We start from the raw sequence: 23,392 nt of genomic DNA, 5'->3' as shown, positions 1-23,392 counted from the left end.
GATAACTTACCACCATGAATAAACACTGGTTCACTCCACTCACTCCAAATCTTGTTTCTTATGCATATCTCTTTCTTTACTCTCACTTGTGCTGCACATTTTTTTGCTGGCTTATGAAATGGGTACTCATATTCCTCTGCAGTGACATCTACAATCTATCAAGATAGGTTTAGGGGGTTATTTTAGGTGATTTCACATTGCGGTTCAAACTGATATAAATGTAGGGATGTCAAATACTATTATTTACATCTCAAACCTAGTATTAAGAGATTTTCAGAACCAGTGTTTATGTCCAGACACAATCTGACTCTTACCTGGCATGTGTTAAAACTCAGGACTGAAAATGAAGGGGAGCCTGGAACTGATAAGATGGAAAGAGGTATCAGCTATAGTAGGACAGTAAGAATTTGAAACACTGATTCTTCTTTCATTTTTTGTCACATCAAGTGTAGGATGAGTACAGTAACTATGAAACTGCAAGTTTCAAGGTTTTGGTGTGGGTAGTCTGCTATACGTTGTTGTCTGGTAAAATAAAAGCTTGCATTTTTCAGCTGACTGGTGGTGAGGGATGCCTACTATTTTAGTGACTATCTTGAAACATCTTTAATTGTGCCTATATAAGAAAGCACATCAGTTCCAAAGATCAAGCCCACAGAAAGAATGTCAGAGTTCAAGACAGAGGGATCTCTAAATCATTCATCACTTTTGAAAACTGAAGCCAACTGCTGTAAATAAACAACACTAAGACTTGAAGAAGGAATAAAAAAGAAACCAGGAGAGGAAACTCTTGCTTATAAAAATTAACAATAATGTTAGGAAGTTTCAAAGAAGTAGAAAATATGCATCTCAGATGCAGAGGGGTCCAGAATCTTTGCCTCTTTGGTGTTAGGAAAGCATGATGAGGTAGTACTATAAGGCCAACTTTAAGAAAAAGCGATCTTCTGCTCTCCTCATACTGATGGGTGTGGTGTGGATTTGAGCCTATGTACAATGACATTTCTTTCTCTTCCTCCACACTCTTTAAGATCTTTCCAGATCTGATGCTAAAAATATGTCCAAAAGTTCACATGCTAAGTTTTTCCAAAGTAAGTAAAAATGTGGGAAAGTCCTTGGGCTTTCAAAAGCAAGCTGCAAGTGACTATGAGGGTTAAGTGCTAACCAAATGCTGTGCCTGAAAATTTCTTCCTAAGGAGCCAATAATAAGCTTATGTCATCGTAGGGAATTACCAAAATGCAAGGCTGAAAGACTTCTCATAAAATTACATAGGCCACCTTCTGGCAGTCATGACACATCTACCCAGAACATTCGTGGAGGATGTTTGTCTAATCCATTGCTGGTAACTCTATATAGAGCCATCCCCAGGCAGCCTCAGAAACCTGTTCCTGTGCTAAACTTTCCTTGGAATTAGGACACTTTCCCTAACTTTTAGCCTATGTTTCCCTTACTTCGAATTTAGCCAGTCACTTTTTATCCTACTCACAAGTTGGCATGGGTAAGTGTGACCCCTATGCTCTTTTATTTACCAGAAGACCGTTAATACAAGTTGCACTTCTTTACTCTAGACCATGTCCCTCAGTCTTCCAATCCTAAAGCATGTTTTCAAAGCTTATGCTCATTTTGATAACTCTCACTGATGTTCTCTGAACACTTTTTCAGCATACGTATATTTTGTAGTGGTGCCCAAAGCACAGTTTGAAACTTCAGGTGAAACTCAGTAGCTAAAAGGACAAATTAGTCACAATCTACATCTTACGTGTGACATGCTTGTCATATACACTTGAATAACATTTGACCTTTGTGTAATAACAGGGAATGATTGACTCAGTTTGTGGTTCAGTGTAATCCACAGACCTTTTTTCTTCTGCATTGCTGCCTACACGTTAATTCCTTATTTTGTGCTGGCACATTTGACCCGTACTTCCTAAACATAGGATTTTCCTCATTACTGAATTTTGGTTTGTTGATTTCAGACTTTTACCCAATATTTCAAATTCTAATCTTGTTTCCCATAGTACTTGCCAACCCTTCCTATCTTCTCTTCATCTGCAGAATCAACTCCCTATTTTCAAGCTTTATCAATCTGTATTACAGTATTATTATTTATGCATGTAAGTATTCAGCAAGTCATCTCTTCAGGTGTTCAGAATAAATAAATAGACTTGTATATTTTAATCATTACACTCTTACATGTTCTTCAACAAATATCTACAAGCCTGTTTAGGAACACCCTAATACCTCAACTCATTAAGTCTCTATGACAGCAATTAAGACCTTACTTTGACCAGGAAACAGAATCTCAGGCTTGTTCCATTCTTCTCCCTCCTGTGTCTCCTGTAATACTGCTTCAGTTTTCTTCCTTAACTTGGCACACACACCCCTTGTTTTTGTTCCTTCGCTAGGTAACTACCATTTTAGTCATTACTAACTTTGACACTGATTCTCCTCAAACCTACCTTAAAGCCCCCTCTTTTATCTCGTGCCCTTCTATGTCTTTTTTTGTTGCTATTGCAGCTGCCTCTCTCATGTATTCCCAAACCATCCCATCTGTGGAAAAGAAAAAGCCATGATTTTCCACTACTGTAAGTGTTTATTCACTTCCACGCCCAAATGATATTTCTTTGCTTTCCTCTCCTATGTTTATATCCTGCAGATGTGTACAAAGCAGAGGAGCAGCTGTGTAAGACAAGGAAAATAAAATAGATTTATTCTATTTAAGTAAGGATGCTGGACTATTTTATGTATTTGACATTTTCTTCCACAGAGTGGAAGATGTTAGGAAGCTGGAAACAGGGGCTGCAGTGGTCACATGAACACACTGTGGATTGCAGGATCCCGCTGTTCACTTTGGGCACGTCCCAGCCCTGAAGTGGGAAGCGACCCCTTACTCCCAGCCCTTCCCACTTCCACCTCCTTTGCTCTGAGTCTTGAAACAGGAAGGAAATCTGCGTGCATGGGCAGGAAGGGATCAGAGGGGCCCCAGGATGTGTCTGAACAGGATGCCAAAGATCCAGCATGAACCTCCCTTGCTCACTCTGCTTGCAGCCTTTGGTGATTGGGAGCTTTGTGAATGGACAGGGACAAGCCCCCAGATGTCTCTGGCAGGGGTTTTGAAGTATTGGGCTTGGGAATGGTTAAGGGGATGATAACTATTTGCAGAGGTGGAGGAGGCTACCTGTCTTTCTTCCAGAAAAACCCAGAGGACTGGGAAGGTTTATCATGTCCACGTACAGACCTGAGCTCCTTTTCCGCATGCTGCACTGAAGGAATGTGGGAAGAGCCAGCCCTGTTCTAGAAGCTGCTTAGCAGTATTGCCACTGCACACGAATTAATAAGCCCTACTGTAATTTATGAAGATAACATTATGTGATCAATAACGTGTCTGCCTCATTGCCCTTCTCCTTTCTACTGTGTCTAACAGAGTGGATGCATATCAATTTAGTCATATGTTCTTTCAGGCTTTAATTGTCTCTTAAATGTTTGCAGCCAGCTTAGTTAAGCCTTTTATTGAGTACTGTGTGCTGACTGAGGTGAGTGTTAGCTAAGTTTTAGGTTCTTAAAGAAAAACACAGCTTCAAAGACAGCTTGAATGAAAACACCAAAGATTCAGAAAATTCACATTCCAATGCACATCTGAATTTCATACCTATCGTAGTCTGAATTAAATGTTTGGCTCTCTGCTCTTTGGGATTTAAAATAAGAATCTGCATGAAAAATTTTCAGCTCTTATTTCTGGGTAATTTAAAAATGCTACCTGGTAATGCCAGGTGCATTTAGTCACCATATGGCATAACCTAAACTATAACACTGTTCTATTTCTTACTGTTAAGACTAAGAGAAACTGCTGATACACCATGAAAGATTTTAAAATATATATAATGTATGTAAAGAACAGGGGTGATGTTTTTAGTGATGTATGTAGAAATAACAACAATAACATGTAATTTTTATTCTTAAAAATATTATCAAAGTAGCTACTAAACTTTTCTTTTTATCAATACTCCTTTTTCTACAACAAAAAAGTCAATAACCTATGTGAAGCTAATGTACAATTCAAATTCAAGATTAAAAGAAAAAAACAACCAGTCCACCTAAATGCAAGCATGACTCTGAAAGACTTCATGAAATGTGTTGATTTTCCATTTTTGACCAGAAAGACAAGAAAAGTTGGATTCTTCATGAAAGACTTTGGGATTTCTTTAAAGTTTGCTTGAGTTTTAATTCTGTTAAATTCAAGGGATGCCTGGCTTTTATGGAAGTTATGCTATTACCAAAAAAACTATTACCTTATGATCTGTTATTTTCACTTGATACAAAAAACACTTGTTACTTGCAGAACCAATAGTAGGCGGGGGTTTCCAGTGAATTTTAATACTTCTGTTTTCAAGGGAAACTGAAACGTTGATCGGCGGGTTCAGTTTCTCTGAAAAAGGAGCACAGAGAGACCTTCTGTACCTCATGCTCTTTGTCATATTTATGATGATGCAAAACAAACAGAGTTCATTAGTCCCTAAAGTATACAGTTCAACAAAATACAAAATGGAGTATATCAATCACACCCAAAGAAGGTGTTCAGTGAGTGACACATTTTCTTTAAAAGTGCTGCTCACTAAGTGGCATCTATTGCTGCCTCAAACTAGAGTGGAAGTCTTTTTTTTCATGTATCTTTCCAGGGAAGGTAGTGAGGGTGGGCAGGAGGAACAGGCCCTTTGGGGCCCTTTGAATTCACCCTCCAGAGTTTGCGTGGGTGTTGAGGAGACCTCCAGGATGCTACAGGCTCCCTGCCATGCCATGTCAGATTATTTCCACTGTGTCTTGTGGGATACCCCAAGTCTGCCCATGAGCCTGGTAGTATAACTGCGAAAAAAATGGAACTTCATCTCTCCCTGAGGGGTTACTGACAGGGTACCAGCTCCTGGCAGGTCTTATGCAATATATGAGGTTTCCTACACAGGCTTTAGAAATCTTTCTCTCTCTTTTGTAAATGAGCCAAAGAGCACTTGCTATGTGCTTACTTGTTCTTTTATAAATGAGCCGATGAGCAAGACTCTCCTCTCTTTCAGTAATGATCTCATAAACTTAGCAAAAACATTTATCCCAGGGCTACCTCGAGCTTGTAAAATTGTTCACATCTGCCTGTCCCCGAAGCTGTTGGCAGTGACCAACACCTGCCTTTGAGGGTGGAGGCACACCATGAGCCTTGAAAGGTGAGAAGAGTAAGCAGCAGCTTTTTTTTTGTTTAGTCTCTGTAGTAGGAAAGATATATTTTTCACCTCTGAAATACTATTCCCAGAGCATCTCGCCCTTCTTTGAGTATACCAAGAGTAGGAAACAATTTTTTTTCACCCTTTTGTCACCTGTCATCTGTAAATTTCTTCAGTCCCCACACACAGACAGCCAGGACTAAGTTATTTTTGGGCTGCCTGCAGCACAGGGTGTGTGTAAGTCCTGTTTTGTCAGACTGTACGGCATGTTACTAGAGGGAAGCTTGGATTGCAGGGGCTGGTAACTCGCAGCAGGACAGTGGACCTCCAGAACTGTTCAAGGGCTAGGCTGGGTAAAGCCCAGCTGGAGGCTTTCCTGTTTAAGAAGGGAAGCCTGGATACGAACAAGCCTTTTTGATGCCTCTTAGCCAAAAAGGTACAACTGCCTTCTCAGGAGGGAGAAGACAGCCCTGGTAACGTTGGAGCCTTGCAAGAGTAATTCCACTACTTATAATGGGAACAATGTCCCCTGCAAACTCACTTAGATTTTGCTGTGCCCTACCAAGGCTTGGCAATGGGTTTTAGAGGCAAGGAGAGATAACAGGGTTTGTGTCTGGAGCTGAGACAGGAGGGGAAGCTGTTGGCTGAGCCAGCTGTGATGGCTAAAGATGGCAAAGACAGGAAGGAAAGAAGGGCAGGGAGGAAACGCTGGCGATCCGAGCTCTGCAAAGAGGAGGTGGTGGCTGCTCTGAGCAGAAGGAAGGAGATCGAGCAGATGGAGAGAGAAGCAGGGAAGGGACAGCCTGCTCCCTCCTACTTATCCCCCTGCTCGCTCCTGCCCACCCCAGCCCTGTGCTCCCCAGGGAGGCCCTTGGTCGGAAGTTTGTCCCAGGAGTAGCAGAGGGGTGGGAGAAAATGTGAAACTGCCAAGGTGGGGCTGGGCAAGCCCTCAGGAGGTCATCAGGCAAATTAGAGTAGTTCAGGCATCACCTCTGAACATTATATGAAATCTTTTGTTGCTGTGTGAAGCGTTTGATCCTAAGACTGGATGTACTATAGCAGCTGTCTGCTCTGGAGTCAGCGGATGGGATGACACCCAGGCATCCTGTCTGGAAGTGAGCATCTTCCCAGGTAGCTACGAAAACACCTAATACAGTCTTCCTGCAGATTAGTTTTCCCCCTTTTTTTTTCCTGTTGTCTTTTCAGGAAAATCTGATTTTCTCGAAAATGTTTAATTTTGCTAAAAATTAAATCTTGCTTATAGCTGGCTTTGATTGCAATGTAAATCTTCAGGTAAAGCCAATAATTCTAATATGTTAGAACAGATAAATGAGATCTAACTAAGAATAGATTTTGATAGCTTTGAATGACATTTTTCTATCCCTTGAGTTATGACTGATTCCCGTGTTACAGGTCCAGAATATGATCAACATGTTCATAGTTTTAAAGGTATTTGAGTCTGCAGTCTGTGCTAAAACTCAGGTGAATTTCTTACTCATGAGATTAATTCAAACTTCCCAGAGAAGTAAGGAAAAATAATTTTATATGATCATTCAAAACTGTTGATAATTAAAAATAACTGTCAAAGCCTTTTTAACTGAAAAATGGTGTCATAAATAAATAAAAATGTTACTAATATTTGAGAACATTCCTATTCTTAAATTCAACTACGAATGACACTTGTGTCTATATATGTTCCTTTTTTTTAATCACATTTTCTTCAGCATTATAAAAGAAAAAGGATAGGAAAAAGAAAAACTGGAGAAAGGAAGGGTATAATGCTTTTAAAATTGCATTTTCTCACACTATCCTATCAAATTTTTAAAATGCCAGTTATAGATCAACAATGATATTACATCAGAGAAAAAAATAAAATCCTTTGAGCAATCCATTTTGTTTAATCTTTGTGTAAAATTCCCAGCAAGATGAATGCATAAGAAGTTAGAATTAATATTCTGACTTTGTCACACTTCCCTCTTTCCTTTGCTTTCCAGACCAATGAAATAACCAATGAAATAAATGAACTTTTCATAATAGGTAATAATAGAAAATACTTACCTATTGTTTGAGGTGTAAAAGCTTTGTAATAAGACAGTCCTCTTGAATTATTTCTCAGATCTCTTACAGTTATGTTTAAATTGATTTTTCTTGATGGTTGGAAATATATTTCTTTCATATGGCATCCAATATTTTTCTTCCTTGCATTTTTTATATATTGCTGGCATTCAAAATCTTTTCCTACATGTCTGTGAGAAGGAAATACGAGTCTTGTAAATCAAGGACTTAGGTACAAAAACCATGGTTTCATACTTATTTTGCACAAGACCCTTACCTGTATGAAAAAAAGATCTGGATGTCTTCAGGAGCTTCTGCTTTAATATGCCAGGTGCAATTGAAAAAAGAAATGTTATATATGATGCATGAAAGATTCTGAATATATACTGCAACAAAGAAATGGGAAAAAAGAAAGAATGATGTTTATTTTACGTGGATTTTCTAATAACACCATGATGGTTGCCTTTACAAACCCATTATGCAGTCTTATTTCTAGAAGCGTGAATAAGTGGTAGGTGAGAACAAATGGGTCTTTCAGCTTTTTGGACAATGAATGACAGCTGAGAGGCACATCTGCTACTACCACCAAAAGCCTTACTAGCCCACTTAAAGAAAAAAAATGTCCAGAGTAGTAGTTGAAAAGCTCTACTCTTTTAAGATTTCTTGAAACCAGGTGATACAGAAGGCAATCTTCAAGAAACATGAGTTGCTAGTGAAAATGGAGAGAGTGGTTGGGTCATTCTGTCATCTTGGTCAGGAGAGCTGGAGTTTTCTGAATCTGAACATGTCTAATAAAGAAAATAATTCTGCAATATTCCAAGGTGTTATGTGTCATCTTCTTAACAAATTCATACCAAAAAAAAGTAGCATAAGAAAATAATAAGCTTTCAGAAATTGTAAGTCTCCAAGTAAGACAGAACATTATCACGAACACTTGGATGTCTTAACAACATGTAGGAAATAGCTGACCTGGAGGTGCCTTGTAAGTAATTTCTGTCCAGCCACTCTCCTTAATTACATCTTCTGTTTCTTTTGCAAAAAGTTGTGTTTTAACTTTAGCATTAAAACCAGAATGTAACTCAAGACGTATTATCTTTTTCTTCTCCTGCAGTCTTTCCTAAGAGGAAGAAGAAGGAATTGCATGAAGGTAGGTGGTACTAAGTATTGAGAGGGAAATTATGCAAATTCATCTACTGAATGAAGTAATACATGATTTCACTTTAAACTATGTGCAACCATTAAACAACTTACTTTCCTTTCATGAGTGGTATTGAAGAATTTATAACTCAAAATATACTTCACAGTGTACTTCTCAGTTTCTTCTTTTGTCAGGTTATTGTTCCAGGACAGAATAACTCTTGGCTCATGCTTGGTAATCTGCAGAACATTATGTAGCCCAAGACCATCTGCAATTACAATGAAATTGCATAGAGGAAGAGAGGTCCCACCACTGTGTACACAAAGGATTTGGCTCTCAGTAAGGCTTGAATACCCAGTAGCTCCCCCAGGAGCTCTGTTCTTACATGGAGCAGGTGGTTGCTGAGCTCTGTTGAATATGACTGACTTTAGCAGTGAGATTCATGTTTACTTATCTGCAGCTCCCAAAATGTTAGGTGATTTACTTTTACCTATCTTGGACACCTCTCCTAGTTGTCTCTGTTTCTCTCTATGGGCTGTAGAAAGTGCCTTGACAACAAGAACTGTTACTTAATATTTTACTTACCCACTACATCTGGTTGTCCACTTGCCAGGCTAGTGGAAAATAGTGTCTTATGCTGGAAAAAACTTAATATCAGGATGACAGGAACGACTGTAATATGTGCCATAACAAATGCTTTGGGCCACAGGTCTGCAGACACTGAGACTCTTTAGTTCCAAGTTTAGTTGAAAAAGCACTTAGAACATGATGTTTTCATTTTGCATCTGTGAAATAATATGAAACAGTCACTCAACCACTTAAGTGATGTCTGAAGTATAAGAAGTAAATATGAAATGACATATGTTTAATGGGTTGTCTTGATCAGTGCCTTCTATTCCCAGGATGTTTGTATTTACGTGCACTCTTTAACTGGGTGCCAGGGCCCAAGGGGACAGGTGTGCCATGCTGAGCTGGTTTTGAATGGCAGTACCGCTTAGATTGCAAGGCAAGACCACAGAAATGACACTACTGATACCGAAAGCAGACATCCTGGGTAGGAGCCATCTGACATAACTTTGGCTAGGTACAAAACCAGGAGCTGTCACTGTATGAGTTATCTAGCCTCTAGTTGCAGTAGAGCAACTGTCACTTCTAGGTTGTGATTCATGTTGCCTGGTTTAGGTATCTGCTTTAGAAGGATACAAACTGTAACTATCTGAGGAGAGATGAATCTTGCCATTTGCAAAAGTGACTGTCAGCAAGAATATATCAGGTGTTTGCTAAATTTGGCATACAGTGAGAAAACAGATTCTGCGCTTGTCAGAACTGGTTTTAGAAAGACATAATTGCTGTTTGGTGGCTGAGTATTCATTCAAAGGTTGCTTTAATGTAAAACAACCTCTGAGACCTTACCAGTTCTCCACAGAATTAATACACCTCTGTGTTCGGGGTCTTTCATAGAATCACAGAATCACAGAATCATAGAATCATAGAATCATAGAATCATAGAATCATAGAATGATTTGGGTTGGAAGGGACCTGAAGGATCATCTGGTTCCAACCCCCTGCCATGGGCAGAGACACCTTCCACTAGACCAGGTTGCTCAAAGCCCATCCAACCTGGCCTTGAACACTTCCAGGGAGGGCGCATCCACAACTTCTCAGGGCAACCTGTTCCAGTGTCTCACCACCCTCATAGTAAAGAACTTCTTATATCTAATCTAAATCTACCCCCTTTCAGTGTGTAGCCATTACTCCTATCACTATGCTCCCTTGTAAAAAGTCCATCTCCAGCATAACATCTGCCTTAAGGCAGAGATTCCCCCACCTGGTTCATTTTGGTACTGATCTCAGCTGTAGCAGCAGCAGCAGCAGCTGTAGTATGTGTGCCACACCACGCGCACGGCAAAGAAAAATGTGAGTGAATTCTGCTGGTGTGCCCAGGAAAGAAGCCAATTCTAATTGCCTGGAGAGGGAAGGGGTGAGCTGTTCTCACCCTAATTTCTCATTAATGATGGCCCGGGAATGGTAGGGTGTGTGGCAAAAATCAGGGAAAATATACAACTGAAACAAGGAGCTTTCAAGAGTTTACATGCAGTGGCTGTAAAGGGCTTATCCATTCTCATGAAACAATCAAAAATAGTCCTCGGAACATGTATATACTTTATTTAAATTTGGAGAAAGGGAAAAGATGAGGATGGAAAACACTAAGCAAGTTAAAATATTTGTGGCTCTTAGTAACATGACTACTTTTGTGGAAAATACGAGTCAAAGGGGGACCTGAAACAGGAAAAGGAACAAAATAAATCTTAAAGTAGCAACAACTTTTGGTGCTAGAAACAAAAATAGAAATCATCTGTGAGGTAATATAAATGCATTCAGTTGGAGAAAGGAAACACAGAGGCAGAGAAGGAAGATTTTTAACGTAAGCCTGAATAGACTTAGAAAAAAGCCAACCAACTTGAGTCAAAGAAAGGCATTTCAGGAGAGATCGTTGCTGTTTCCTGGAGGTGACTTCTTCCTAGGAGTACGTTTCGTGCAGCACTGAGAGGCACTTCTCCACGCAGTGTGCAATAAAATCCTGCACCTTGCTCCCACAGGCATTGTGATAGCAGACAGTGTCAGCAGGCTGAGCATAGGACTAGAGAAATTAATGGAAAGCAGGTCTATGAAAAGCTACTAACAAGTGTTAGAGATGGATGTACCCTCTAACAACCCTATTTCAGCAGCTGAAGATGCTGGGGGAATACGTGGAGATGGGTTGCAGTAGGTGGCCAAAGTTGTGGATTATATCTAAGTAGCACCTGCTATTGCCATTGCTGCAGACAGAACAGCAGATGGACCACTGGGCTGACCCCATAGGGTATTTCTTATATTTATATGCAATGAATTGGTTCCCAGAAAACAGCAAAGCGAAAGAACTGCAACATAAGCACACCCAAGGTGATCAGGAGGGAACGAAAAGCCATCCATACAGAAAAAACTTTTGATCCACCACTTGTCAAAGAATGCGTATTTCCACTTATGCCAGCATAGCTAAGTAGAAAGACAGACCATTTCTTCTCAAATACATGCAGACAGGACTGTGTGTGTCTCATCCTGTGCTACAAAGAGCTTTATGTTAGCATATGGTGCTGAAACTCAGTCTATGACATGCAAAATAAAATTCACTGCATGACAATTTTTTTTAAAAAGGCCCTCTAGTTCTTTTGTCTCTGGAGTAATGCACACTAGCCAAATATACTTACAGACAGTCCAGCTAATCTAATGAGATAGAAATTATCTCAATAATCTAAATAACCAAAAAAAACCCCATAATGCAAAAAAAATTGCTTTCCAAAAAATGTACTGTCAGAAAATACTTTTTTTTTTAGTAGGAAAGTATTCTTAATATTTTAAAACAGTACTACACTTACATTTTACTTTGGTTTTAGTATTTCACTTGTCCTCTTGCTTTCATTGCTGAGCTTCAACTACAGCCAATGCCTGTTGGTTGCTGCCCAGCAATGTCTGGTTCTACAATAGTGGGTTGCTGAAGTAAGAAAGAGAAAGGGGAGGTAACCTAAGGGGAGCTGCCAACCCATACACCGCAGCAGCTGCAGAGATTGCAAGGGCTTGTGCAAAACCCACCTGGTGAATCTGGGAAGCAGACACTCAGGGCAAGAAAAATGAAAGTAGTGAAACCAATCTTCACAAAACTTAGAGCAGTTACTTTGAGTGTGGGGAAAATGAATTGTTTAATTTTAAAAATTCAGGAGACCTTAGAGTTTCCTGAAGTGTAGATCTGTTCACTGTCCATGTGTCTGAATAAAGTAATTTTTGAAAAATTTGTGGGGCTGATTATTATATCTTCCTAAATACAAAAGTTAACGTTTCAAGAAACAGCATTTTTTAATATTTTCTTTGGAAAAAATAACAAAGTTGTCCAAAAAGACAATTTTAAGTGCTCTTGAAAAACATATTATGCCTGATTTAGAGGGTAAATTCAATCACTAAGCAAGGAAATTTTTTATTCCTGGCTCTAATGCACAGTCTTAGCTAAGGGGAATCACTAGGACTGTTTGTCTGATTAAGACTACCTAAAATTTATGCTTCATTTAAGGCTGTCGATTCATATTTTTCAAAGCCCCCATATCTAGTAGTAGACAATGTAGAAATTGATTAAGGAATAATGAAATAAACAATATAGGTCAAATACATTTTAAAGGCCTGGGTAGCTGAAAAGTCAAAACAGCGGTACCATTTACATTCTTTTTCTCAAATCTTACCTTCATTTTAATGTATGTTAAATCCTGGATACCTATGCATCATTTGGGCTGAGAAGCAGGAAAGATCAGCACTGGAGAATGTCTTGATTTAAGACTATAATGAGAAACTGATTTGAGAGACTTCCCTTTTCATAAGACACCACTTCAGAAGAGCCCATTTCCACTGCCACTTCCTGCTGTGGGACCGTAGCATACCTCTGAATACACAAACATTAGCTGGAACCTTAGCCAAGTTCTTCAAAATACCTTGAAAGAGGTGCACTTCTGGATGAGTAACTCAGTGGTCAGAGCTGTTGCTATTTTTTTCTCTCTTTTCATACAGAAGAGAAAGATATCAAAACATTTTACATATTGTAAAGAGATCATCTTTTAAGAAAAAGACAGTTCATAGGAGAAATTAAGTCATGTAGAGCAAGTGGTGGCTGTGAAATTAAAATCTCAGAAAGATCATACCCCACCTGCCATTTTTCTCCTGTTTTTTTGGTGGCTAATAAGCATCTTTCACTACACACCGAATTAAAAAAGAAATAACACAAACTAGACAGATAACCAAAAGTCCCAGAACTAATGGAGGAAAAAGAACGAACACATTTTGAACAGGTATCACTGTCTATTTAACTCTCCATATCTGAAGCTTTGCCCAGCCTAGCCTCTGAAATTGTCCTACTTTTACCTGATTTACTTTATAAATGCGGTTAGTTAGCAGTTATCACATATACAATTGCAAGCCATGTTATGACTGGCATTCTGGGGGGTTTGACTGCCTTGATAATAAGTGGGTTTGAAATCAGCTTATCACTTTACTGATATAAGCTGATATTTTGCATTCCAGCTTTCCACTTTAAGCTGAATTTGGAGGGGGAATAATGGATAAAATTGTTCAGTTTTTTTCTGGGAATGTGGTTTGGAACAGATATGCCTCTTCATTCATGTTAAAAAGTATATTCACTGAGAATCTGACATCAGGTTTTGGTGCAAAAATGAGCCTAAGGTGTCAAGAATAAATTATTTACTGCCTTTTTAAAAAAAAAATCCCAAATTTGGACAAGCTATTATCCTCTTAAAAGTCTAATTTCACAAGCACTGCTACAAAAGGCTGAAGAGATCAAGGAATATAATTTCTTTCATTTACTAACTGGTGCACTCCCTTCCAGAGCATAGAAACTGGCTTTTCTGTTTTGCTTATAATGCAATTATATAACATAAGGCCAAACCAACAGCTTTTACCTCTGTTTTGAAGTTTATCAGACATGAGCTTAAGCTGGGTGTGTACAAAAAACCCATACTTTTCTAACAATGGACGAGATGAAGGGAGGTAAATGATTCTTCAGACCTTCGACTATTTTTAGAAGTATGTTGTATTTAAGTGAGAAGGGTGTGAATCTCAAATCCCATGGTAATCATAGCAAACCTGACCACAGGCCCAGTACTTAATTTTTACAAACTAGAAAACTTATTTTCCCATTGTGTCTTCTGCTTATTAGCAAAACATATGTCCTGGTTTCAGCTAGGATAGAGTTAATTTTCTTCCTAGTAGCTGGTAGAGTGCTGTGTTTTGGATTTAGGATGAGAATAATGTTGATAACACACTGATGGTTTAGTTGTTGCTGAGTAGGGCTTACACCAGTCAAGGACTTTTCAGCTTCCCATGCTCTGCCAGGTGCACAAGAAGCTGGGAGGGGGCACAGCCAGGGGGGCTGACCCCGACTGGCCAAAGGGCTGTTCCATATCATATGGCGTCACACCCAGTACATAAACTGTGGGGAGTTGGCTGAGGAAGCATTGAGTGCTGCTCGGGGACTGGCTTGGCATCGGTCGGCGGGTGGTGAGCGGTTGCATCACCTGTTTTTCCTGGGTTTTGTTCCTCTCTTTGTTATTGTTGGTTTTCTTTTCACTACAATTTATTATTATTGTTATTGTTATTGTTATTGTTATTGTTATTGTTATTGTTATTGTTATTGTTATTGTTATTGTTATTTTATTTTATTTTATTTTATTTTATTTTATTTTATTTTATTTTATTTTATTTTATTTCAGTTATTAAGCTGTTCTTATCTCAACCCATGAGTTTTCTCACTTTTACTCTTCTGATTCTCTCCCCCGTCCCACCGGGAGGGGGAGGGGGAGCAAGCAGCTGTGTGGTGCTTAGTTGCTGGCTGGGGTTAAACCATGACAACATGTACATTTTATCTGGTTTAAGTGTGGTTTGTACATTGAATTGATGGTAGCACATTAGTAATTGCAGTATGTTTGTTGCAGTTTTCTTACATCAATAAAATACTACCATTGCTGACTTCAGAGAAAAGCCATTCATTACCTGGTGGTATGTTTTCTGGAGTTTTCTTATAATTTAAAATAATTAAAGATGAAAAGGAAGAAAGCTACACCTCAGGGATTTTTTTTTTTTTTTTAATTTTCACACATTGTTAATTTATTCAGAAAAGCAGGAATGATAGGAATTCAACAGCGAAGTCACATGCATGTGACTAACGGACATGGGTTTTCCCTTCTCACATTCCCTTGACGTCTAGTTTGTTGTGTTAGCACAACTAGTGTTTGTAATCGTGCTGGGGACATTTGGGGTGCTCTTTAATTCCACCTTTGTTTACATCAAGAGAGGAAGAGGGGAAAATCTCATCTTTTGCTTTGCACTGATGTGAAAATGATGTTTCAGAGATTTGGTCTGTTGAAAATGAAATGTTTCACTGCAAAGGGGTAGTGAGGCAGGCTTGAAGGATATCAGTAAGGTAAAGGGCATGTCCTGAAAGTTATATGTGCTTGTTAGCAGAAGGGAGTTTTGACATCATAGTTTTCTACTGGAATGACTAAATTGCCACCATCTGGGTCTCTTAATCCTGTTTTGAAGCTGATCTCATGTTTCTGTTTCACATAATAGGGATGGCAGCTGTCTATGTGGCCTCCTACTCTGCACCTGCAGTCTCAAAATGTAACGTTTCTTTTGTTGTGGATTACTTTCATAACACTTTTCAAACTAGATAGTTGCATATGTACATATACCAACACAAGTCTTGCCAGAGAAAGTAATTTCTTGGAGAAGATGTCTCTTTACTTTCCAAATATTATCAGCTACAGCAAATAGTCATCTGTTGACAGTGAAAGTAAACTTCAGATACAATGCCTCTCTTCTAGTTTCTCTGTTTTTCTACATCTGTAGAGGTTAATGTCAATTACAGTCAAATCCTACTTACAGAGATTTATGAGACAGCAATGTGCAGGTTTGGGGCACACTGTAAGGTACGCTGACTTTGCATCGGGGTGGGAATGAGCCCTATAAAGGAGTGCAATACTGTATAGATATGCTTGTTCTCAGCTAATCAGAAGGAATCAGTGAAAGGTTTGAATTAAAAAGGTAGTGCTGACAGTATTGTGACTACAAATCCATTAGACTAAATCAGAGCCATTTAACACCTATGGTAGGATATGCACTACTTTTAACGGGGGAGAGAAAGGAAAGGAAAAAATGGGAAAAAACATAGTCCTAATCTTTTTTGAGTGAGGAACTGAGGCAGGGAGAGATTATACAAGTTTTCCAAACCACATCAGAAATAGCTGAAATAGCTAGGAATTGTTACTATTCTGAAATTTCCTTTTTAAAATTTGTGAACTACATAGAAAAATTCAGAACACTGATCAGGAGCTGATATCTCATTATGCATGCAAATTCCTCTGGGGTGATGGTGAGATCCATGATGAATCACAGTAATTGCGATGACAAGCAGCCTAAGAGACTAAGGGTTGAAATAATAACTTATCTGTTAGCGTGAAAACAATAGATATGCATCCTGAATATTTCTAGGAAGAGAGCCTGCTGTATTATAAAAGGTAAGCTGTATTTCATAACCATTACTCTTCTTTCAAGGGAACTCATGAAACATAACCTAACACAGAGAAAATTCATAGACGCTTATGAGCATATATATTGGCATCTGATTGCTAATTTATGCAAATATTCCTGATCAGATATTCAAGCACTGACAACAGAATACTTAATATATACACTTTATCAGCTACAAACTTGTGGAATCAAATAAGAGACTAATAATGCATGTCATGTTAGTCTTTATTTATGCTTAGCTCTTAGAGTCAGTTTGAATCATTTGATGGCTGTTGTGCCTCAAGCAGAAACTCTGCGTGGTCTCAGGTATGTGGTGTGCCCGTTCCTGTATTGGAACTACTAAGATCCATGTATATCATTGTACATCTTAAGGAGGCAGAGACATCAATGCCTCCTTTAATTCTGTTTATCACTCGTCATTCCCAGTTAACAGGATGAAACTGAGCTACCAACCCACCACATCAGTCTAGAGTATGTTCCTGCTAGACCTGTACTCCATTTCTAGAGGACTTTAGCAGCTACCTGGAGTATGTAGCGTATGGACAGAAAACAAATGAGGGAACAGACCCTGCTGGGAGGCGGCAGGTAGGTGGGGAAGGCCTTAAGATATATGCTTAGTTTTTTTCTCAGTCAAAAGTCTGGGGATGGGATTAATCCTCAGTTTGGGTTTGTGCAGTTTAGGACTAGGATTCAGACACCTGAAAACTGGCATCTACAAGGAGCTAGTTTTCCATGTTTCCATTACAGCTAATGGAGATCTATCTAAAGTAATGAGTGAACTACAGAGAGAGAGAAGAGGTTGGGCGGGGAGGAGAAGACTCATCTCACCTTCAGGTAGGCCCATACAGTAAATCTGATAAATCAAACTGTAAGCTGTATTGATTAGATCTCTCCTCATTACAATTGAATTTCAGACCCCTAAAATTGTTACAAACGCAATCCCTGCTCCCCTTGTTTAGATAAAACCTTTAAAAATGGGCAGATTGAAAAAAGCAATGGACTTAGAATAAAAAACATTTTTTTCTTTCCATTCCTTTAATGAAGCACTGTTAATTTCTCTCCATGGATCTTCTATACAATTCATTTAATAATGTCCTTCAGGATGGTTCGTTCTGTTTTCCTTCCCAGTTGGTATGCAGAAAAGATTTCAGGTGCTCCAAACCAATCCTTGTCCTTATAACATCTTTAAACTTCAAATCTTAATTTTCATTCTTCCGCCATTAAGAACTAGAACTGGCTCTGGCAAAGCTTCTATTGGTTCGCTAATCATTATTAAAAGACTGCTTCCTATCTAGAATACTGAAGATTTTGTGAAGTGCTGCCTTCTGCATCCTCCATCTGATTCTTTCAACTCTCAAGCCACTATTTGATAAGGAGTCTTCTAGTGCTACCACGGGGTACTCTTTGCCTAGCCAAGAAAGGCACCATATATATGCAGATGACATGCTCAGTGAAGACAAGCATATCCAAGTCCTTAACACAGCCAAATCTGGAGGGGAAAAATGTCTATCTACCTGCTGTAGCCATCAGTTTTGGAAGAACTTCCTCATGCTCATGGCACTCCTCCCCTACCAAACTCTAGTTGCCTAAGATCACAATAGTGAAGAGCAGCATTTACCACTCAGTTGAAAGAAAATTGACTCATTGCCAAACAGTCTGATGACATAAAACTCACTAGAGACAGGTAGAGGGAAAACGTCTATCCTTCTATCAAGTGCAAGTAAATAAATGACTTGTTTGTGAAACAGCTTTTGCTAATCTCAGCCAAAACATGTCAACCTCTTTACAACTGAACTGTCTAACAAAATCATTGTCATTGGCTGCTTCACCTAGAGAAATTTTAAAAAATTCTTTCTGTATTAGAGAAAGATAAGTTTCTAGGCACTCTGCTCAGCACTCTTAAATATTCGTCAACATTGATAATTGTGCTTGTTCGGACTTCTGTCTCCTTATTGCTAATCTGGAGCTCATCAACAAAAATTCTTCCATTACGTTCTTGTGGTTTCTCAGTCTCCTATCAGTGAGAAGACACTGAGCAAGAAATCACACTGAAAGACAGTGAACTGTGTCCATTTGTCACAACACTTCTGAAGCATTGCCGCAGCTCAGCTTGGAGCAGCCATTACACGTGCTCTTTGAAGCAACTGTATTCTCACCCAAAAGACTGACTTATCTACAGGCACTGTTATTTGTCATTGGTAGAAAAAAAAACAGGAAATATTTTGATGAAATCTTAAAACGTTAGACATTTAACAAATCTGTTTTATTCTAAATTTTAGAAAGTTTTGTAAGAAGAGTCTTCTGAAATCTACAACTTTGCCTGAAAATAATTTGAGAGTTCAGATGTTTTTTTTCAGTTTCCCAGTGGAGGGTACTTGATTTGTCTCACTAAACAATAAGTTTTTTGCTTGAGGATTACTGGATAGAAAACAAAGGAGGTGGAGGAGAAGCTGAGTTAAAATCTGTCAGTCAGAGGAGGGCTACTCTAGCACAGCTCTGACTTCCTCGACAGAGGAGGAGGTGAGGGTTTCTGCCTCTGGGAAGAATTTGAGAGAAGAGAATGAACCTGGTGTGAAGTTTAAAAAAGGAATGATATTAAGACCTACCTTTGGCACAGGTTCACAGCTGTTGCAGTCCATCCATGATTCACTCCTTCAGTCCCACAAGAAAGGCACACACTTTTCTGATGGAGAAGATGAAAGGATAAAGCCCTCTATGGTGCTATTTCCAACTGTGAAGCTTAGGTAATTCCCCATTTAGCATGCTGGAGAGTCCCAACGAGACATGTTTCTCATTCTGAGGTGATTTCTCAAAGCTGTAGCTTCCACTATGGATCAAACTTGCCTAACATTTCCAAATCCTCTCCTGCACTCAGTCCAATGTTACTTGCCCTTTTCCCATAGATCAGCTTACTCACCTCCTTGTGCGCAACGAGATCAGCTGACTAGTAAATCAGTCAGATCTCTGTTCAGTCCCAGGCACTACTTCCTTTTCCAACCCTTACTAGCGCACTTGATCATGCAAGTAGCACCAATTCTCTTGATGCAAGAGGACACAAAGTTTGTCCAGCTGAGTCAGGGTTGTCATCACTCTGTTAAACTGCTCCCTGCTTTAGGCTGAGTCATTAATTTAGCCACTTCCATTTTGCGTTAGCTGACAAGTGTATGTGGCTAAATGTTTTTCTTCCTTTTAATCAGTTGTTCCTTAGTTTAACAAAGGTTTCTTTCTGAAGAATCACCGTAAGTCTTCCAATAGCTGGAAAAACCTAAGGAGAAGATAGAGTAAACACTGTGCAAACATGACAGAGCTAGCTAATTTGTAATGGGTAACCTCATCACTGAAACTACCAGTACTGGTATCAGCAGAGTGCCATTTGTGGCATTGTGCAAAGATCTATCTCTATATTAGGAGGATAAGATTCATCTGCTATGACTTAGGTATCTGTCAAATATCCTTAAGTTTGGGCTCATAACCTTGGGTTCCCCTCACAGGGAATAAGAATTAATGAACTTGTTATGACTTAGGTGTCTGTTACAAGTTTAATCTTATCCCATGAGGGAGAGCAAATGAATTATCCCCTGGATAATTCAGAGTCTTGCCCTCTTGGGTGAGACTCTGGATCAGACTTGGATATAATTTTTAGATGGTTAACATTAGAGATAAATCCCACCCTATGGGTTTGGAATGACTTTTCCAGTAACAACTGGCCTGTAGATATCTATTAGGATCTCAGCTTTGGGAAAATATCCCCATACTTAAACCAAAGCCTCTTTTGGGTACCTCACATGAAGACTATTCAACACTTCCTCTTCTCCTGAAATTGCTAGTAACCTGTCTTGACTGGGTCATTACTTCTGATAAGCATAGTAGTTAAGGAGCAAGAAATGTCCCTGCATACTCTGACCTGTAACTATTTTGCTGGTGAGAATGACTGTACACAGGTGACATCCCAGAGAAAGTGCTGTTGAGCTCTAGCTCAATTTTCACCCTTCTGTTTATTTTCATAAGAAAAAGCAAAGCACTAGAAACTTATTTTAACATGCAGTGGGTGTACGTGGTCAGATGTGGTGATAGGTGTGGCCAGGACTGCAGGGGTGGCCCCTGTGAGAAGACACCAGGGGCTGTCCTGTATCCTATTCCAGCCATCTCCAACAGACCCACAGCAGGACACAGCTGAGCCCAGCAGCCAAGGTGGTGGTACCTCTGGGAAAACATATTTAAGAAAGGGGGGGAAATGCTGGATAGAGAGAGGAGAAGGGAGCAAAAAGAGTGAGGAAAAAGCAGAGGGAACACCAAGGTTGGAGGAGGAGGAGGAGTTGGAAATGCTCCATCATGGAGCGCAGATTCACTGCAGCCCATGGAGGACCTGTGTTGGAGCAGAGAACAAGCATGAAGAGGAAAGCACTGGAGATGAACTGTTCATGTATTGCTCATAGTCCCCCTGTCCCCATCCGCCCTGCACCGCTTGGGAGGTAGAGGAGTGTAAAGTGAAGGAGTGAGGTGGAGCCTGGGCAGGGGTGGGGGGGAGGCAGGTGTTGTTTTAATGTTTGTCTTTTTGTTTCTCACTACCCCTATTTATTTTAATTGGCAATAAATGAAAGTTAATTTTCAATTAATTTTTCAAATTTTCAAAACAGTCAAGTCTGTTTTGCCTACAGTGGTAACTGGTAAGCAATCTCCCTGTCCTTATCTCAACCCATGAGCTCTCATTCCTCTATTTTTCCTATTTTCTAAGGCAGGGGAGTGAGCAAGCAACTGGGTGGGAGTTTGCCAGTTAGCCAAAGCTAACCCACCAGACTGTTGCACCAAAATATGACTTTTAAATGATTTATATCATATAGCAGTACAGAAGCAGATGACGTTTGCAGCTGGTGTACATACTTTTACCTTATCTCACCTAGACTTACCAATACCTGCAGGAGAAATTGTTGAAGAGGTGCTTTTCTTCCAAATGCAGCCCTTCTGCTGGGTGGAAGACTAACATTGATCACTTCATGTTAGATCAGACCTATGACCATGTAGCTGGGTTTTTGACATGTCCTATTTGAACAGAAAGAAGATTAGCCAAATCAAGAAAAACTTGTGATCACCAGATCAGTAGAGAAGGCTGCTAAATCTGAGAAAGACATGTCAGTATGATGAAGACGGACTGCAGCCAGGCCTGGGATATTTTCTATTCAAAACTAGTCTGGGAGTGTTTAATGCTGTAGACATTAGAGGAGGCTTTATGGATTTAGTAATGACAATGCAGAACACATTACTGTTGTAAGGTTGTAACCTAATCTTTGGAGAAGATTTGTTTTATTCATTTGCCATGTCACTTTGGTCATTGCTCACCCTTTCAACCTTGCTGTAAAAATACTATATTCAGACACGTGTCCTGTAGAGACTACTGCCAGAACAGTTCAGGCTGTCTGGGTTTGACAAAGACTGTCAAGGCCTTTTCAGTTGGTCTTTGCACGTGATTTGGACTAAATAAGTATTATCACTAAAGCAAAGGCTGTGTGGTAAGAGGGGATTGTCAGAGTTTGAAGCACAGGAGAGTCACGTAGCAATTATGCCTTGAAGAACACTGTGGGCATCTTGCCACTGCTGAGCATATCACCATCACCAGGTGTCTTATTAGAGGTGCTCATACACTAGGCTACCAGAAGAGGTCCCAACAGCTCCCCGGATTGAAGTGCCGTAGAAACAAACAAGGTCTCGTTCAAGAATTTACTACCTACATTGCACCCAATTATGTCTTGTTGAAATAGTATCCCCTTTCTGATACAGCAAAGTGCATATTAGAGAGGCTGAGGCAGTCTCACAGAGTCAACAGCGCAGTGTGTGCTGTTTTACAGCTAAAAACAGAGTTGCTGTTACAGAGACTATCCCCATATGGGTGGAAAGGGTACTAACAACTATTTAATATTTAGAGTTTTAAAAGTATTGCATCTTTTCTGAATATCTCAAAGGAAAAACTACACCAGCCTGAAAAATAAAGGATAAGAAGTTGTTAAAAAAACTTGAAAGAAAAAAAGAGAAGCAGAACTAGCTTGGATAGTATATCTCACAAACTTGAACAACAGACCAATGAATGAGGTACTTCTAAGAAGAAAACTGCTCTAATGCAAAACCTCACTAGAAAGTAACGATTAGAACATGATAAGCCCAAGTTTACTAAGAAATACAGAAGAGCAAAGGAACACCATACGTTTACTTCCTTAGTATTTTTTTACACAATACTCAGCATAGCCTCGACCGGAAATGACTGAAGAACCTGAGCACAATTCTCTGTGGGTCAGAGTTCAATAATGAGTTCATGGGAAAGAAATGAAAGTACTTACGTTACTGCTGCATAACCCCAATTTCAGACTGATGCATATCACTTTTCTGGGAATAATCAGATTATTGTCATCATTGCAACTTAAAAGGCAAAGGATTCTGAAATGAAGAAATGTCTTTTCAGTGGAGATATTTATATCTGCACAAATCAGGTTTGGCTATCATTATTGTCAATGAAAAGAAATCCATTCTGACAAAACACCATTCCCCTCCACCCTGTTCATTTGCACCCAGAAAGTATCCATTTCTCTCCAGAGTCTGAAATGAGCAGAGTCATGTAACTAATGTACAGATGACTACACTATGCAGTTTTTAATCTGCACTTCAGAAATTAATCCCATCCTTGAAGTCTTGTTTAACATTCACTGTGTGCAGCTATAATGTATAAAATGACTGTAAAAAAAAGCTTAATTTAGTCTGGTCAGTCAGTCTGCCTGCAAATTCAGCATTGATCTGCTCCTTGTCAGTATATAAACTCTGGTAATGGAACTTATGTTTTGGTAAAAAGGCTTAAGATCTTTAACTCTGGCAAATAAATAATAAAAT

The 23,392-nt window shown here is 39.3% G+C and overlaps 2 protein-coding genes across 4 annotated transcripts in view; one reads left to right on the top strand and one right to left on the bottom strand.

The window, feature by feature from the left end:
- The window catches only part of LOC148055796 (interleukin-5 receptor subunit alpha-like), a 29,221-nt gene extending 9,854 nt beyond the window's left edge, over positions 1-19,367 (bottom strand). For 2 of the 3 annotated variants that reach the window (XM_087759017.1, XM_087759019.1), the window contains exons 1-8: positions 12,664-12,759; positions 8,981-9,180; positions 8,509-8,663; positions 8,227-8,374; positions 7,535-7,643; positions 7,261-7,448; positions 4,285-4,421; positions 11-155 (exon numbers count right to left, since the gene is read on the bottom strand). In XM_087759017.1, coding sequence (XP_087615143.1) covers positions 11-155; positions 4,285-4,421; positions 7,261-7,448; positions 7,535-7,643; positions 8,227-8,374; positions 8,509-8,663; positions 8,981-9,083 — 985 coding nt within the window. In that variant the 5' untranslated portion in view covers positions 9,084-9,180; positions 12,664-12,759. Of the gene's footprint in view, positions 1-10; positions 156-4,284; positions 4,422-7,260; positions 7,449-7,534; positions 7,644-8,226; positions 8,375-8,508; positions 8,664-8,980; positions 9,181-12,663; positions 12,760-19,125 lie in introns of those variants that run through there. The other variant, XM_087759018.1, reaches the window with a different exon arrangement.
- The window catches only part of LOC148055795 (granulocyte-macrophage colony-stimulating factor receptor subunit alpha-like), a 31,570-nt gene continuing 22,622 nt past the window's right edge, over positions 14,445-23,392 (top strand). Inside the window, exon 1 of the mRNA XM_087759021.1 lies at positions 14,445-14,488. The gene's annotated coding sequence lies outside the window, so the exon portion shown is untranslated. The remainder of the gene's footprint in view (positions 14,489-23,392) is intronic.

This window comes from Nipponia nippon, unplaced genomic scaffold, assembly GCF_047370975.1.
Source record: "Nipponia nippon isolate SJK-2023a ecotype South Korea unplaced genomic scaffold, ASM4737097v1 scaffold_2, whole genome shotgun sequence".
Lineage (NCBI taxonomy): Eukaryota > Metazoa > Chordata > Aves > Pelecaniformes > Threskiornithidae > Nipponia > Nipponia nippon.
Note: the sequence above shows the minus strand (reverse complement) of the source record. Positions and strands in the feature narration are given on the sequence as shown.